Genomic DNA, 16,736 nt, shown 5'->3' with positions numbered 1-16,736 from the left:
CCAAAATAAAGAAGACGTTTTAATATCTGGGCTGGGTTTGGGATCCTTAAATAAAAAAATCTTGTCTCTTGTGGTTTTGCTGGGCAGGTGGAAAATCTTTGGAAGCTTCTGTGTCCATTGCTTCGAACAGCTTTATCCAACATCACAGTGGAAACATACAATGACTGGGGCACCTGCATTGCAACCTCCTGTGTAAGTGTCCATTTTCTGCCTTCTAAAGCTGAATCCACTGTGGATTAACATTCCTGCTGGGAACTTGGAGCTGTGGTGTCAGGAAGCAGGGTTAGTGATAGGCCACAAATGCCCTGGGGCAATAATTCTTTCAAGAGACTCAGCAGAACTCAGTGTAGTTTGTCAGCCAGAACTCAAATTAGCAAAATTCAGGCATGGGCATTCAGATATGTCAAAAATTAAGCTAAAATTCCTTGTATTCATCTATCAGTTAAAACTGTGTATAGTTTTATTGGGTTTTCTTCCTATTGTGGTTCATTTTGAAAATATCTTGAACATTGCCTGTGCTTAATTAGAGTAAACCCAAGGGATGCAAAGAAAATCTGTCAAAACTTTTCTTGTTTATGTCTTATTTTATACATTATTTGCTTTTTAAAAATCCCTCATTTGCTTATATCTCTGCTCGCTGTTCTTTTCCAGGAGAGCAGAGATCCTAGGAAACTGCACTGGTTGTTTGAATTGCTGTTGGAATCTCCACTGAGTGGTGAAGGAGGATCATTTGTAGATGCCTGGTAAAATTAATTTGAACTGTTTTATTGTGGTTGAAGAGAGGAGGAAATAAAGCCTGGATAAGCTGTATTGAGAGGATGCTGTGCCAGCTGGGTTGTAGGAGAGGGGAACAAAGGCATTGCTTTCCAATTGGCTCTCCCCACACAATGGCAGGGTCTTCACAATTATTTTGTTAATGTAACTCAATTAACAGGATGAAGGTTTGGGGCTGGCAGAGCAGCAGTACTGTTGTTCCACTGGGCAATTTTTACCCTTCTTTGTTCATTCAGGGACACTCCGATGCCCTGACACACCTGTGCACATTCCCAAACAAAGTTTGGAGGGGCCTGGGGAAGCAGGAATGTTCTGTGTGACTAAAGATGAGCTGTTCTGATTCCCAGCCGGCTGTACGTGCTGCAAGGGGGCCTTGCCCAGCAGGAGTGGAGAGTGCCAGAGCTGCTGCACAGGCTGCTCAAGTACCTGGAGCCCAAACTCACCCAGGTCTACAAGAACGTCCGAGAGAGAATAGGAAGGTCAGTGTTGTCTGCTGCAGCTCTGGTTGGGTTTTAACTCTTCATTTTATTGGGGTGATTGAGTAGCTAAATAATTACCATGAAAAATACTAATGCTGGTAGCAAAAATCACATAAATTATTAAGACTTGCTTCAGAAATTTCAGATGACTTTCCTATTTTCGTCTTATTTATAGAATCATAGAATGGTTTGAATTGGAAGGGACTTTAAAGCCCATCCAGTCCCAGCCTCTGCCACGAGCAGGGACACCTTCCACTATCCCAGGTTGCTCCAAGCCCTGTCCAACCTGGCCTGGGACACTGCCAGGGATCCAGGGGCAGCCACAGCTTCTCTGGGCACCCTGTGCCAGGGCCTCACCAATTTATTGTCTATGTTTATGTATGACATCTCTAAAGCTCCTAAAAGAAACATTTGGTTTTAAATAACTTTGTGAAGATGAGAGGGAATTTTCTGAGTATTAACCTTCAAAGGTCACCCAATTGATCTGGGATCATTTGGAGTTCACAGGTCACTGTTCTCTGGACAGCAGTCGTGCTAACTGTGTGTTCCTGCTGGCTTTGTTTGTTTTTTTAGTGTGTTGACCTACATATTCATGATAGATGTTTCCTTGCCAAACACTGCTGCAACTAAATCTCCTCGTGTCCATGAATTTACTACCCGGATACTTGAAAATCTCAAACCGCTCATGGAAGCAGATGAGGAAATCCAGAATCATGTTATGGAAGAGAATGGAGTTGGCGAACAAGACGAGCGAACTCAGGGCATTAAACTCTTGAAAACAAGTGAGTTAAGGAGGTCAAGGAATGGGGGGTATTTTGGGACATGATGATTGAGGTCTGCAAATTGTGTAGGTGCAGTGCAGAATTTCTCCTCTTGTATCTGTGCTGTGACATTTGACCTCTGTTTATAAATCTGTGATTTATTAAAATCACCTAAGGTGTCAAACTGAACCACTCTAATGTGTGTAAATCTCACAGGGGAACACTACAATAAATTTGGTCTATAACTTGTTTGGGGTTAATATTTTTCATCTGAATCAGTGATTGTTTGTCTTTATTCAAACAGTTCTGAAGTGGTTGATGGCAAGTGCAGGACGATCTTTCTCTACAGCTGTCACAGAGCAACTCCAGCTGTTACCTTTGTTTTTCAAGGTACATCCTGTAATTTCTCCTTTATTAGTTAGGTTTGATTGAAAAAGGACTGTATAAGTAAACTGAAGTTATTTTATATATATATATTATATATATATATAATATATATATAATATATATATTATATATATATATATATATAAAAAATATGTAACATTCCAAGGCCAGGTCACATGGGGCATTGAACAACCTGAGATAGTGGAAGGTGTCCCTGCCCATGGCTGGGGGTGGAACTGGATCATCTTTCAGGTCCCTTCCAACCCAAACCATTCCATGATTCTATAAGGGACCTTGAGTTATTTTCTTTTGTTCCCTGACTATACAATTCTTTCTAAGCAGCTCCTGTTGTTACTGTGATTTTTGTATTCTCTGAAGCTGTCAGAGAAGTCATCCAGTCTTACCTATGTAAAATAATCCATACTTTATGCCCAAAGTGCATGTCTTTATGTGAACATTAATCAGTTATCCAGCATGTGGTCTATGTGACCACAAAATAAAGGTTCATGGAGGTGAAAGTGAACTTGATAAAACTTTCCATTTTGGACCTGGATCTAAAATACGAAATTAATTGGGTTTGATACCAAGAGAATGGCAGTGGGGAACCAATGTCTCACCAGGATATCTTGATAATTTACTGAGAATATTTAATGTTACATACTTTGTTTTTCCCAATTAACTTAATCTTTCAGCATGATATTGAATGTATTTTTCCTGGACAGCTGTCCTTTTATGAGAGCACCCTTTCTTTGAGGATTTTGCTGTCACCAGTGCCTGTTTACTAACAGGGTTTTGTTTCTTCCTTGCTCTTATTTAGATTGCACCCGTGGAGAATGACAACAGCTATGATGAGCTCAAAAGAGATGCTAAGATGTGTTTGTCCTTGATGTCTCAGGGTTTGCTGTATCCTCAGCAAGTGCCTTTGGTACTTCAGGTGCTAAAACAAGTGAGTGTGGTCTAAACAGCTTAAAGCTTCTTGTCATCTCATGCACCCTTTGCTTTTTATTTAACATTATACAGTATTGACAATTCTAAGTGAATCAAATACTGATTTAGATCTCATAGAGTTTATTTGAAGTATTTTAAAACACTTGCAAAGTGTATCTTGTTTAACATATAAAGCATTTCATTTTGATCACAAATTGAACAGCATTTTGATATATTAACATTTGGTTCAGTAGAGGATCATGTTGAGCCTCCTCATGAGCATAACAATTCAAAATCCAATTTCAAAACGAATCTTCAGTTAAAGAACTGACCATGAATCCGACTTTTTTATGGCTGTACAATATATTTCTGTTAACAATCTTCTCTAGGAAGTGAAGCCTGTGAAAATTAGTACCTAAATAATAATTGCCTGCTTTGGTATGAAACAAAATTACCTGAATAAAGGAAGTTCTTTACAACCATTCCCAGAAGTATTTTTAGAAATATTTTCAGTTTTACATCAGGGGGCTGCTTTCTTTGATGTTCTTGCTTTCTCACCCTTATTACTTCACTGCAGACGGCAAGAAGCAATTCTTGGCATGCCCGATACACCATCTTAACCTACCTCCAGACCATGGTGTTCTACAATCTCTTCATCTTCCTCAACAACAGCGAGGCAGTCAATGACATCAGGTGGCTCGTGATCAAACTTCTGGAAGATGAACAGCTTGAGGCAAGTGCTTCCTTCTCTGTGCTGCTTTCACACCACTGCTTCTTGACTTTGTCAAGTTTTGACAAAGTTTTTGACAAGCTGACATGTAAATTAATAAAGGAGGTTTTTTTAGCTCAGCATTCTTCCTGCTTTGAAAATGAGCTTTATAGGATTTGTTTCTTCCCTATTCCATTCCAGGAAAATAGTTGTCTATAAAATACTCCATTAGTGATTTTTTTTTTTAAAGTTCCATTGCTTCTACTTTATCACAGAATGATGCATTGCTTGAAGCTTGGTTTCAGTACATGAAATAGGGTTATTATTAATTTCACTATAAATGTGTGTTGGTGGAAAATTCAACATCCAACAAGGTCAAATCCCTTCCTGTGTGAAAAGTGTGTAAAACCATTATTTATTACTCTATAGGTCTGCTTCCTATCTAATCATATCATATTAATGACAAAAACAGTCTTTATATTTACATCAACAACTACCTAGAATGCATTAAGTGATGTGAATTTAAGTCAAAGTCAAGCACAGTGAAGAATCTTGTGTGTTAACCTCCTGCCTGGTCCATCTCCCCTGCACCATCATTTTCACTGATGTGTTTGCAGTTGGCAAATATCAGTGGAGTCCTACATTTGGGTGCTTTTCTCCTTCTAGAAGAAAAAAGATTCTGCATCACCTTGGCATCTATTATAAGTTGTTTGTCAGAACACTTACCTCATAATCTCACATCATTTTGAAAAATACCTTTTATTCACTTGAATGCAATTTAGCCAGTTATTTTAAATGTACCAAATTATCCCTCTGCACCACAGAGGTGCAAATACAAAAAGCCTACCTGTATTCATAATCACTCTGGATCATGCTGTTGCCATGGAAGCTTTCACTTTTCTCTAAAAACTAATCTTGCTCTTTCTTCATAATAACTGACAAGATGCAGTGTCCTGCTGAGTAATTCCTGTGTAGCTTTTGGATGTTGGATTTTTAAGATGAGAATCATTAGCTTTAACTAGGATTTTGTCTTTGCTCTGTAGAACTGAGACTTTGGTTCTTGGGTTTTAAGATATTTTTGGTTTTTTGCTTATTTTGATACAGAGGGCCAGACCTGATAATGATTGTTTTAATATGCACAGCACTCATGTCTTGATAAGCATTTTTCATCATATTGCACTGCAATTTTAGAGGAATGAGAGTATTTTCTCTCTGTTCAAGTACCCCCTTGCACCTTCTGCAATTGGGTTTGGCTGGTGCTGTTGAGTGGTTTTATTCTGATACTGTTGCACTTTTATAGCCCTTGGTCAGTCCCTTCTGACTGGGGAAAAAAAAAACCAAACCCCATAGGTGATGGGGAGATACCTCTGTAGTTTTTATATTCTGTATTTCATCATGAGTGTGGTCATTTATAAATTATTTAGTGCCAGAGGTGACAAGTGATCAGCTGCTTCATGAATGATTTTAAAGGCTTTTCTTCCAGGTGCTTCTCACAGCAAAGTGTTCCTTCTAGCTGAGTGATTAATTTAGAAATGAAAGTGGTTTTAATAAAGGGAGTAGTGATGTAAATGAGCCCAGCTCTCCTGGGAGCTCGCTCACTTCCCAGCCGAGCTGCTTTGTGTCTGGCTCTTGTATTAGCACATCATGTCTCATTTAATAGCTCAGCTCTTCAGGGACTCACAAACTGCTGATAAACAACACTGCCAGCCTCTCACCTCATCCTTCTTCACTGTCAGCAAAGTAGATCACGTTTGAATGGTACCTTGTAGAAATTTAAATGGAATGGGCTGGAGTCTCAAGAGCTTATTTGAACTTCCTCTGTTTAATTATTGCAGCACTTGCAGCTGTACTTATGGCTTTGTGAGGCTCAGAACATCGCGTTCAAGGATTTGATTTATTATTATAATCTGCTGCATTGGATTCAGAGCACTGGGAGGTGTTTGTGCTCCACAGAGACAAATGTTCTGTTTGCAGTTACCTGTGACAGAATGTACCTACCAGAAATCTGGTGGCAGCATCTCAACGAGATGATTTGGTTTGCAAGTTTGTAAATGTTGGGAGGTTTTTGTCAGAATGTAATTATGGAAAGTGGGAGTGAGTTTTGGAGGTACTCCCAATTTAAATACAGTTTTACACGTCCATAACTTCCTGGCTCTGGGAGATTTGAGGAGATGAAGGAAATTGGTAATACTGATGGGTTAGTCACTTGTTTTTAAAAGCAAGGATGAGTTGTCTCTTCTTGGAATTCACTAACAAGGTGTTGTGGCTGTTTTAAAAGGAATGGAAAAGGAGATCTGTATTTTGAATGGCTTGGCAATTACATGAAAGCTAAGTTTAGTCTTGTTCTTTGGGGTTTCTGTGTTACCCAAAAGAAGAATATTTTTCCAACTTGGATTTCTGGTTTTATTCGTGTAGTGCAGAGTTCTGGGACAAGGAAGTGTATCATGCTGGAGCATTATAGAACTGAATCGTTGACCATAAGTTGTTGCTTCTTATTAATCCAGTATCTGTTGTCTTTCAAAGAATTCTTGTGCTGTGGGTAGAACAGAATCAGCTGAGTCTCTGAAACATTCTTTGTGCCTTCTCTTGGAAAAGCTCTTCTGCTTTTGTCAGGGGAAAAACTAAATTATTTTGAATAAAGCCCACTTTAAAACTGATGTTAATACAGAGCCTGTTACCAATTTTGTGAAGCAGGCTGATTATTTGGCCTTGGTCAAAGTTTGTTTTTAAACTTTCTAAAGCTCCTCTGTTGACAGTGGAGTTAAATTTCATTATTTGCTTGAGTAGCAGGTCACTTTATGGCAAAATTTGACAGTAGCTCTGTATTACAGCAGACCATGTTTATTAAAAGAGATGTCTAGTAAAGGATTAGTAGCTTGAGATAGCAGGTTAATACTTTAAAGGCTGTTATTGGGCAGAATTTGCTCACTTGGGTTAGCTGGGTGTGCTTAAAAAGGGCAATAATGGCATAAATAAATGGTGTTCTGTCCTGCTGTGCCCAGGTGAGGGACATGGGTGTGCTTAAATGGGCAGTAATGGCATAAATAAATGGTGTTCTGTCCTGCTGTGCCCAGGTGAGGGACATGGGTGTGCTTAAATGGGCAGTAATGGCATAAATAAATGGTGTTCTGTCCTGCTGTGCCCAGGTGAGGGAGATGGCTGCCACCACGCTCAGCGGGCTCCTGCAGTGCAACTTCCTCACCATGGATGGGCCCATGCAGACACACTTCGAGCAGCTCTGCAAGATGAGGCTCCCCAAGAAGAGGAAGAGGGACCTGGCCTCAGTGGGGGACACAATTCCTTCAGGGGGTAAGGAGATGCTTCCAAGGCTGAAATTAGCTCAGGAAGAAATCAGTATTTAGTGTTACGGAGACTGCCATAGAATTTGATTTGCAACATAAATGGTGAATAAGAAAACACAGCAAAAGCAAATACTTTTATTATGTGTTCCTGTGTTATACTAACGTCTTACTCTTTTAGAATTAACATTAAAGAGGTTTTGCCATTTTCCAGTTCACAAAGATAAGGATGCAGGTGATGAGGGATAGTAAGTTCCTCAGTAAATAAAGTTCCTTAGCTGTCACAACCTAGTTTCGTTCCTTACCCACCTTACCTTCTATTTGTTATCAGTGTGGGTTTTTCATTAAAAAAAAAAAAATCAAAAAACCAAAAAATAAAGCAGAACAAAACCTCCTTAGTTAGTCCTGATTTGGAACTTTGGCTTCTGACTGGACATTTAATGCATCTGAGTCACAGTCATTTGACCGAGAAATCTGGCTTTCCATAATGTCCAATAGTTCTGGTATTTGAGAAAACACTCTGAATGCAGAAATAGGGAACATGGAGATGTCCTTCATGAGTTATTCATGAGTTTCCTTGACAGAGAATTCATTTGAAGTGTTTATAAAGTGTCCAGCAGTTGCAGATTTCTCATGGAAGAATGTTTAAAAAATTCAAGACACGAGAATGAATCTGGGAGTAAGGAAGCAGAACCAGTTTGGAGATCCATTCAGTTTGTGTCTGTAGAACTCTGTGGACTTCTGCAGAGGTCTCTGGTGTGCCAGGGGATTTGCTGCTGATTTTCTTTAAATGATGTTGTGGATATCCTGTGCTTGCAGACCTGGTGAAGCGCCACGCCGGCGTCCTGGGGCTCAGCGCCTGCATCCTGTCCAGTCCCTACGATGTGCCCACCTGGATGCCACAGCTCCTCATGGATCTCAGTGCCCACCTCAATGATCCCCAGCCTATTGAGGTAAAAATACATCCGTTCTCTATTCAATAGAACACAGCTCAATACCTGTGACTCATTCTTAGTTCTCTTTTTTCCTAGAAAAACATAGGAACCTATTAAGAAACTTAATTTCTCCTGCTTTTTACTGGATGATTCCAAACAGTTTTAAAGCATGGACTGCTTTTAAGTATTTTTTGTGGTAGATCTGTCTTTGCTTTCAACTTTAAAGCATTAAATTGAAAGCTGCTAGAACTGTATTTATAATAAGGAAGTGGGTTTTTCATTAAAGATGTCTCTTTTGTTCATGCCATTCTAGGGAACATCTACCTGAACCAAAACATCAGTCTGGAATTTTTTAAATCAAGTGTTATTAATGCCCCTACAATTAAGTTTTTGGAGAAATAATGTCCTTTAATTTTGTTTTTTTGTCCTGTCTGTTGGGTTTTGTTGACCTTTGCTGTTTTAGCCAGAGGAGCAAGATGAAGAATTCCTTAGATGTTTTCACTAATTTGAAATACCCAGGGAAGAGGCAGTGAGACCAAGCATTTTGCTTTTACTTAATAAGAATCCTTTAATCTTTTCAGACTCAAAATTGTAGGTTCAAGAATCCTTTTTATAAGGATTTTGGAAACATGACACTGGTCAAAAGACTAACCAGAACTGTGAGAATTAAAATCCTGGGCTGAATTCCCCCGAGCCCTCCTACCCTGTGGGTCTGCTCCAGCCCTTGGTGGTACTGAGCAGTTGTGTTTGTAGTACCAATGCTGGTTTTGGTGTGGAGCTGAGAAACCTGACTGACAGAGCTCCATCCCAATTGTGCTGGCAGATGACTGTGAAGAAAACGCTGTCCAATTTCCGGAGGACTCACCACGACAACTGGCAGGAGCACAAGCAGCAGTTCACGGATGACCAGCTCCTGGTGCTCACTGACCTCCTGGTTTCACCCTGCTATTATGCATAGGTGGGTCAGCAGATGGGTTTTGGTATTAATTTCACACTTAGGAATTTTACTCCAGAGTAAGGAAGAATCCTTAACCACAGGGAAAATGCTGCAGCCAGATTTTTGGCCCTTGCCCCTCCAGTGGTCTTGGTCAGATTTATTTTGGTTAAATACTTTAGTTAATATTGCCCATCTTTCTGTGCATCCCTGGGCTTTACTAAGATACCTACACTTGTTTTCTTGATTATTGATATTCCTTTTCTCAATTTTCTGCCACTTGGCTGCCTTTTAAATGCCTGGCAGTGCCTTTAAAGTGCTGCTTTGTACTTCTGATGCCTCTAAGGACTTTATACCGCCCAGTCCAGTCTATCACCTATATCTCAGGATGGGGAATGGCTGCTGCCACACAGTTTCCTCTTCCACACTCTGGCTTTGCTGCCAGGCAAAGCAGCAAAGGCACACAGGCATGTCCCCAAAGAATGAATCCATTCCTGGGGTTTCTCTTTGTTACACTCCAAGACTCCCATATCTATTGTATTTTGATGTTTTGTGACAGTATTCCAAGAGAAGCTTTATTTAATCTTTTCATATGAACAAGAGCATGAGGCCATATTTGTGTTTTGAACTCCTTCCTTCTTTCCAGGTTTCTCCTGGGGAACATGACGATGTAGGAATTTTTCTGCGAAATAAAGGAAACTCAAAAGAAATTGATCATGTAGAGAACTTTGTGCTGGAAATCCTGATGCCTAATCAAAACCACTTTTAAATACAAACATAGAGACCTGGTTCTACCCAAAAGGAATTTCACCTCCCCAGGGAGCAGCGGGGGGAGTCCCGAGGCTGCGCCTGCAGGGCCTGATCGTGAGTCCATGGCAAGACCCTTCTCCTTGGCCTGCACCACACATCACTCTTGTTTCTGCTTCCTTGCACACGGTGACTTACCCTGCACATCCCTCACCCCCTTTTTCTGCCCCCTGTTCCCAACATTAAGGATATGCAGAACCAGAGAGTGCCACAAACCGGAATTTTCTCCGTGGAGCTCTCCAATTCTGCAGATGCAACTCCTCCCCCAGTCTGCACACAATCCCGGGAGCCTGCCTTCCTCAGAGTTTATTTTTCACTACTGGGATTTGAGTACCATCCAGTCCACCTCAGGGCAGCATTGCCTTTTTGTATTATCTCCCTTGTGCAAATGTAAATAGCTGAGCTCTGTGCAGTGCAGGGGTGGCAGCTCTGCTGCCTGGCCAGGCCTTTGGAGGTGTCTTGACCACGTGTGGAATTAAAAAAATCTGTAATTCTCTGCATATTGTTAAGGGGGAAAGACTATGGGTGTTTCCATGTAATTAGAGCCCACAGATAGGAAATGATGGACTGTTAGTGGTGGTTGAATTCACGGAATGAAATGTATGCACAGTGTGGAAAGGCAGTTTTTAACAGTGTATTCTCCTAAAGATTGAGCAAGCATATCTCATTTGAAGATTGTCGAAGCTCTGTGTTTTTTTGCCTGCAGCTTTGTTCAGAGACTGGTATCAATTGGCTGTTTAACAACCTGTTTAATATGTGTTACATAGTTGTAAAAGACTGTATAAATTGTAGAGGCATTGCATTGACAAAACATTGTACAGTTTGCAACCTTTTACATAACACCATTGTGAGATTAATTTGTAAAGATTCATACTTAGATGTTAATACAGTAGTGGTTCTGGCTTTTGTATCGAATCAAATGCCATTCTTAGTTTTTTAAATTATTTTCTTTAACAGAATATCTGTTTGTGTCTGAGAGGGTTTGTTTTGCTTTTCCTGTATCTCATAACTCTGTCTCATTCAGATTTTCTTGCAACACGTGTGGCCATTTCTCAATGCTGACATCATATATTCTGGTGTGATCCATTCATAGAACGTGAGGTACATGGAAATAACTCATAAATTGGTGTGTGTTTCATCTTTCATGCAAAACCCCCCAGGAGCACTGAGACCTTTGTGTGGCTCATCCCAAACTTCAAGCACAGCAGTGCTCCTGGGGCAGTATTTAAGGAGTGTCAGCACACGGATGTAACCACTGTATAGCGTAGTGCCAAAATTATGATTTCAATTGTGTATGTAGTTTAAGACCCAATAAATGGACTGTTTGTAACTACTGCATCTTCCTGTATTTCTAAAGAGGAAATTCGTTGGTTGGAGACTGTAACTTCAGGTTTTTACAGTGCTTTTGAGCTTTTGGATGAGGTCTGTGTTTGTCCTGGGATTTGGTAGTGAGCTAAGGCAACATTAAGGATTAATTAAAGATCTTGTTCGAATGGCTGGGAAATTAGCTTTTAGATTTATGGAAAAATACCTTGTACCAGGAAAACACTTGATAACTTCTGAGAACTGGAGAATCTAGCTTGTGTTGGAGAGGGTTTTGATGATAGGATTAAATCCTTACAAGTGATAGAAAGCCTTTGCTGCAGAGGATCATCTTTAAAGGATGCCTTGGCTGATGAAGTGTGGGAGCAGATATTGCATGTGCTGTTCTGCAGCTATGGATAGGATCCTGCTCTGCTGCTTTGTGCTGTACCAGGGAATTTCTTTCCTTAGGCAAGGTGTAGCTGGAATTGGTTGCAGGATTCAGTGCACTGTAGGGAATCATTCTCTGCTCAGGAGTGATACTAATTCCCGACACCTTGTAAATCCACAGTACATTGTTTTATCCAAACAGACCACTCAGTAAGTAGAGCACCAGTTCAAAATACACTTCTGTAGGATAAAACACACCTGTGGTCGTGTGAGCAAACTTGAGTTTTGGTGAGGGAAGGGTTGTTAGTCTCCTGAAACTGCAGGAACAATTTTGAGATCTTCACCAAATACCACAATTCCATTACTGCTTTTATTGCCTAACTTTCCCCAAGCAATACCCACATCCTGAAGTTCTGAACTTCCATCGCTTTGATGTCTTACACTGTCTCTTCCCTAAAGCTGTCAAGATGAACCAAGTACCTTAGTTTCGAGAGGGAGAGATATCCAGCATGAGAAGAGAGAATTTTTTCCCCTGGGAACAGGAAAGGAGATGGAAAAGTGTCTTGGAGATTGTCTGGTAGCCTTGTCCTCCTTAGTGACCACCTGTCAGACTGCACGGATAGCCTTTGACCACCTCAGTGAAGCACCAAAGAAGGGCAGACATGTAAGGTAGAATTTTGGTGGGAGGGTTGGGAGGTGTTTTGGTTTGTTAGGGTTGGGGTTTTTTGTTGGGTTTTTTGGGGGTTTGGTTTGGTTTTTAAAAGCTCAAATTGCCAGTGGTTACTTTTTGCTTAGTGACTCTCTTACTAGACCAGTAAGTGGTCACATTAAGTTGCATGATCTCCCATATTTCCATAATCAGGTGGGTATATTTGATGCTTGTTTTGATAAAAAATATGTAAGAAAATTACCAAGTAGGCAGATAAGACTTTTACCTTGTGCTTTTGGGTGGTACCTGTCATGGTTTGACCCTGGCCAAATGCCAGGTACCTACAACATCTGCTCTCTCTGCTCTCCCCTGCTGCAGCTGTGCAGAAGAGAGGAAAACAAATGAACACTTACCAGACTCGTGAGTTAAGGAACCAATGGGAGAATGCACTGAGAAATGGGCAAAACAGGCTGGAAACTTAAAGTTGCAAAGTGATTTATTGACCTAAACAGAGTTGGAGGAGAAATGAAAAGTAAAAATAAGCTCTTAAGACACCATTTCACCGCTCACCCCCCCTCCCTCCTTCCAACCAACAGCTCAGGGAGAAGCAGAGTATGGGCGTTTTTCTTAGTCAATCCATCGGCAAAATTTCTTCTGCTATAATCACTGTTTCTCTGTCTCCCCCCTCTTTCCTTCCAACCAACAGCATGGGGACGGGGGGGAGGGGGTGGTGGCAGGGTGAGGGGGGTTTTCTTGGTCATCTCAGGGAGAGGAGTCCTCTACTTAACCATGGGGTCCTTCCCACGAGAGACAGTCCTCTGCAACCTTCTTTGGCGTGGGTCCAATCTCATGAGCAGCATCTCGCCCAAGTCTGCTCTCTCATGAGTCCTTGTCCACGGGGTGCAGACTTCCGAGCCGAGACCAGGCTGTTTCCATCCCAGGAGCAAGGCCTTTCTCTCTCTTGCAAGGTCTTTGCACTTTTAACTCTATATGGGACTCCCACTGGATCACAACTTCCTCCAGGCACCCACCCACTCCTCTGGCCTGAGCACCTCCCCACAGGCTGTGGGTGGATCTCTGCACCCCCATGGACTCCATGGGCTGCAGGGGGACCACCTGCTCCCCCCATGGTCTTCACCACAGCTTGTAGAGTTTTCAGCTCCGGCACCTGGAGCACCTCCTCCCACACCTTCTCCACTGACCTTGGTGTCTCCATGTTGTTTCCCCACACATATTTTCACCTCCTCCTCCTCCTCTGGCTAAAAAGAAGTGCCTGCTCACATTGTTTTGATTTCTTATTAAATATGTTTTCACAGAGGCATATTTAACATCTCTAATTGGCCCAGGCTTGGCCAGCAGCATGTCCATCATCTTCAGAGCCATCACAGATTGGCTCTACTGGACATGGTGTAAACTTCCAGAACCTTCTTCACACAGGAGCCATCTTGTACCCCTCCCTACCCACCAGCAAAAACCGGGCTAAGCAAAGCCAACACAAGAACATTGGGATGCATTTTCTCCTGACCCTTCAGACACTTCTTCAGTCCTGCCACAACAGCTTTTGAAGAGTTTAAATTTCTCTTAGATGCTAAAGATACCTTGCTGATGTTCTGGGCTAAGCAAAACCAACGCAGTACCACAGTATCAGCATTGGTGGATTGTGTTGCTAGGTTCATGTAGGCATGGGTTTGGGTGTTAATTAAAGAGGCAAAGGGGGAAGTTCCTTATTTCTGGTATATTATGACAATTCCTTCTATGTCCAGCTATTTCCCTTTCATCCTCCTTACTTCTTTCCCAGACTGCTGTGCTGGGTACACTGGCTGATGTCTCCTGTGAGTTTTTCACAGTTAGGCATCCCCAGCATCCCACATCCTGCTCAGTCTCACACTTCCTTCCACAGCCTCAGGCTTCCTGGAATCCTGCAGCAGAGCCTCCAGTTCCCTATTCCCCAGGGCTGAGGAAAACACAATAACCTGGTAAGATGTAAGAGGGAAAAAGCCATGTGGCAGTAGAAGGGTTTGCTGGCCACTGTCCTGGGAAAATCTTAACTTTAACCCAGCTGATGTGTTTTACATCCTCATGGCATCCTGCAGTACCTGGAAGGCAACTTTTGGGGATTTCTAATAAAAGGGGGGAATTTCACCTCAGCCTGCCCTAGGCTTCCAGGTTGCCAGCAGGCAGAGGAATCCATGCTCCAGGCAGGGGGTTCCAGGTGGTTAATCCAAGGCGAGGTCCTCAGGGCACTGATGCAGTGGTAGTTACAGCCTGGTTTAACATCAAAGACAAACTCTGTGGAAGATGTGGAATATTGCTGAGCAGATTTTGCTGCTGCACATGGAGTGGACACACGCTTCCCTTGGGGAATATGAGATGCCATCATTTCTGATTGACATTCTTGTGAAAGCCAGCAATAAACCAAATAAATCTGTTTTAGCAATAAATGCAGTCAGATTACAATAAGACCAGGTAGAAGCCCAGCTGAGCTCACCCTGAAAGGGTTCTGTTTAGAGTAGCAGTGAAAAGCTTTTATTTATTCTCTGCTGGCTTTTATTTCTAATTTTTTCTGGATTAATCTCCCCTTTCATTACTCCAGCTGCTTTCCCCTAGAACTCTTTTGTTAAAATCATAAGGTACAATTCTTAGGCTGATAGGGGGGGCAGGTTTCAACAATTAAAAGTAATTCCCAGTAAATATCTGCAAAATAACATTGTTGTCAAAAATGCTGTGAGAACATTGCTTCTCCTTATGCAACAGGAACTCCAAGACTGAACAATGAAAAGCTCAATAGGTCTAGAGAGCACTGGATTTTTAAGGAATTAGTTTAAGGAAAGGCTTGAGTGCTGCAAAGAGTGTATACCCTCATACCTTGTGCAAGGTAAGTTTTGCTCTTGTGATTCCTGCCTTGCAAAACAAACTTTCTTCCTCTGCTCTTCCCCACCCAAACTCTGGCAGTTCTTCTAAAAGCTAAAAAGCCTTTTTCAGAGGGACAGGCTGGTGAGACACTCTGCTGTGGCAAAGGGGCTGGGCAGGGTTTTGTGTTCTCTTGGAGATCCTTTTTGCCTCAGCTCATGCCCTTCCTCCCCAAGCACAATCCCTTCTCCTTTTCTGCTGGAATGTTTGAACCAGCTACACTTCTTCCTTCATTTCAAACCACAGTTAATAACAGTAGAGGGGTAAAACATCTTAACCAACCCCACTCTTGCCTTAGGCTAATATTTTGTCACTCTCATTTAATCCCATAATTCAGCATCCTCTGGTGTTTATAAATAAAGAAAATTCAAGGAGGAAGATCCCAGCTTGTTGATAAAAAAACCCTCTTCCTCAGAAGGGCCAAGATTCACCCACAGAATTCAAATTAACCATGACTGGAGAACAAAAATACAAGTAAGGGAAAATAAAAGATAGCCAAGCTGAGCAAGAGCATACCTTGAAGCCACAGGAATCCACGTTTTGGTTTTTGGACCTTCCCGCTTCTGTACAAAACCAGAAATACACTTGTCCAGGTTGCAAGGTGCTGCTGGCATTTCCCAAGGGCAAATCCACCCCTATTCCCACTGGGAGTGAATTTAGCAGGGCAAGGCTCACAGGCCAGGCTGCTGTCACAACCCAGAGGGTTATAAAAACATTGTTCTGGGGTTTAGAAAGGAGTGTGTTGAAAAATAAACAGGCAGGTGGCATTGGGAAGCTGTCAGATATCAAACTTGCACACTTGTGCTGTCTGGATGGTTCTACAAAACGCCTGGGGTAGGGGATGGTTATTGAAACAATAAATTATTGTATATATAATGATTGTGAGACTAGTGCCATGCATAAGTCAGATATACTGGATCTGCTGTATTTTCATAGTGCTTTTGTGCCTTGCCTGGCTGGATTTTGATTTCTTCTACCTGCATTTCCAGTGGCACGGAGGCTCCTCTGCTGTGTCTGCCTCAGAGAATGTGTGCTGAGCGTTTCCTCACCCTCACATCCCTGTAAGTACTTCAAAACCATCCCTTTAATGCTCAGACATCCAACACTCTCCATCACTACTGTATTTGTGGTAGCAGTTGGCAGTAAACAGATAAAGAAATAGTGCTGATTATGTTTTCCCTTCCCATGGAAGATGCTTTGCCTTAGATCCTGTGCTTCGGAGCAAACACAAAGGGACCCCTGGTCTGCTAAGCTGATTCATGAAAGTGATGCAAAAGTGCAAGCAGGGCAGGAGGCAGCTTGCAGAACTTAAATGTTGCTGCTGGACAGGCTTTGGGTTGGGGCAGGAGTTTTGTTGGTGCACAGTCAGCACAGATCCTCTGCTCCGGGGAGACACCCCTGGGACACTGCATCCAGCTCTGGGCTCCCAGCACAGGAAGGATGTGAAGATGGTGGAGCCAATACACAGGAGGC

At 42.0% G+C, this 16,736-nt stretch overlaps 1 protein-coding gene across 2 annotated transcripts in view; it reads left to right on the top strand.

Moving 5' to 3' along the window:
* The window catches only part of PSME4 (proteasome activator subunit 4), a 44,135-nt gene extending 32,793 nt beyond the window's left edge, over positions 1–11,342 (top strand). For both annotated transcript variants that reach the window (XM_085054141.1, XM_085054140.1), the window contains 11 exons: positions 88–192; positions 652–743; positions 1,122–1,253; positions 1,827–2,035; positions 2,319–2,404; positions 3,219–3,347; positions 3,906–4,061; positions 7,184–7,346; positions 8,156–8,289; positions 9,095–9,229; positions 9,852–11,342. In XM_085054141.1, coding sequence (XP_084910267.1) covers positions 88–192; positions 652–743; positions 1,122–1,253; positions 1,827–2,035; positions 2,319–2,404; positions 3,219–3,347; positions 3,906–4,061; positions 7,184–7,346; positions 8,156–8,289; positions 9,095–9,229 — 1,341 coding nt within the window. In that variant the 3' untranslated portion in view covers positions 9,852–11,342. The remainder of the gene's footprint in view (positions 1–87; positions 193–651; positions 744–1,121; positions 1,254–1,826; positions 2,036–2,318; positions 2,405–3,218; positions 3,348–3,905; positions 4,062–7,183; positions 7,347–8,155; positions 8,290–9,094; positions 9,230–9,851) is intronic.
* Positions 11,343–16,736: the final 5,394 nt, after the last annotated feature.

Source organism: Lichenostomus cassidix, chromosome 3, assembly GCF_008360975.1.
Source record: "Lichenostomus cassidix isolate B80296 chromosome 3, HeHo_3.0, whole genome shotgun sequence".
Lineage (NCBI taxonomy): Eukaryota > Metazoa > Chordata > Aves > Passeriformes > Meliphagidae > Lichenostomus > Lichenostomus cassidix.
The sequence above is the reverse complement of the archived record's forward strand: the minus strand, read 5'-3'. Positions and strand labels throughout refer to the sequence as shown.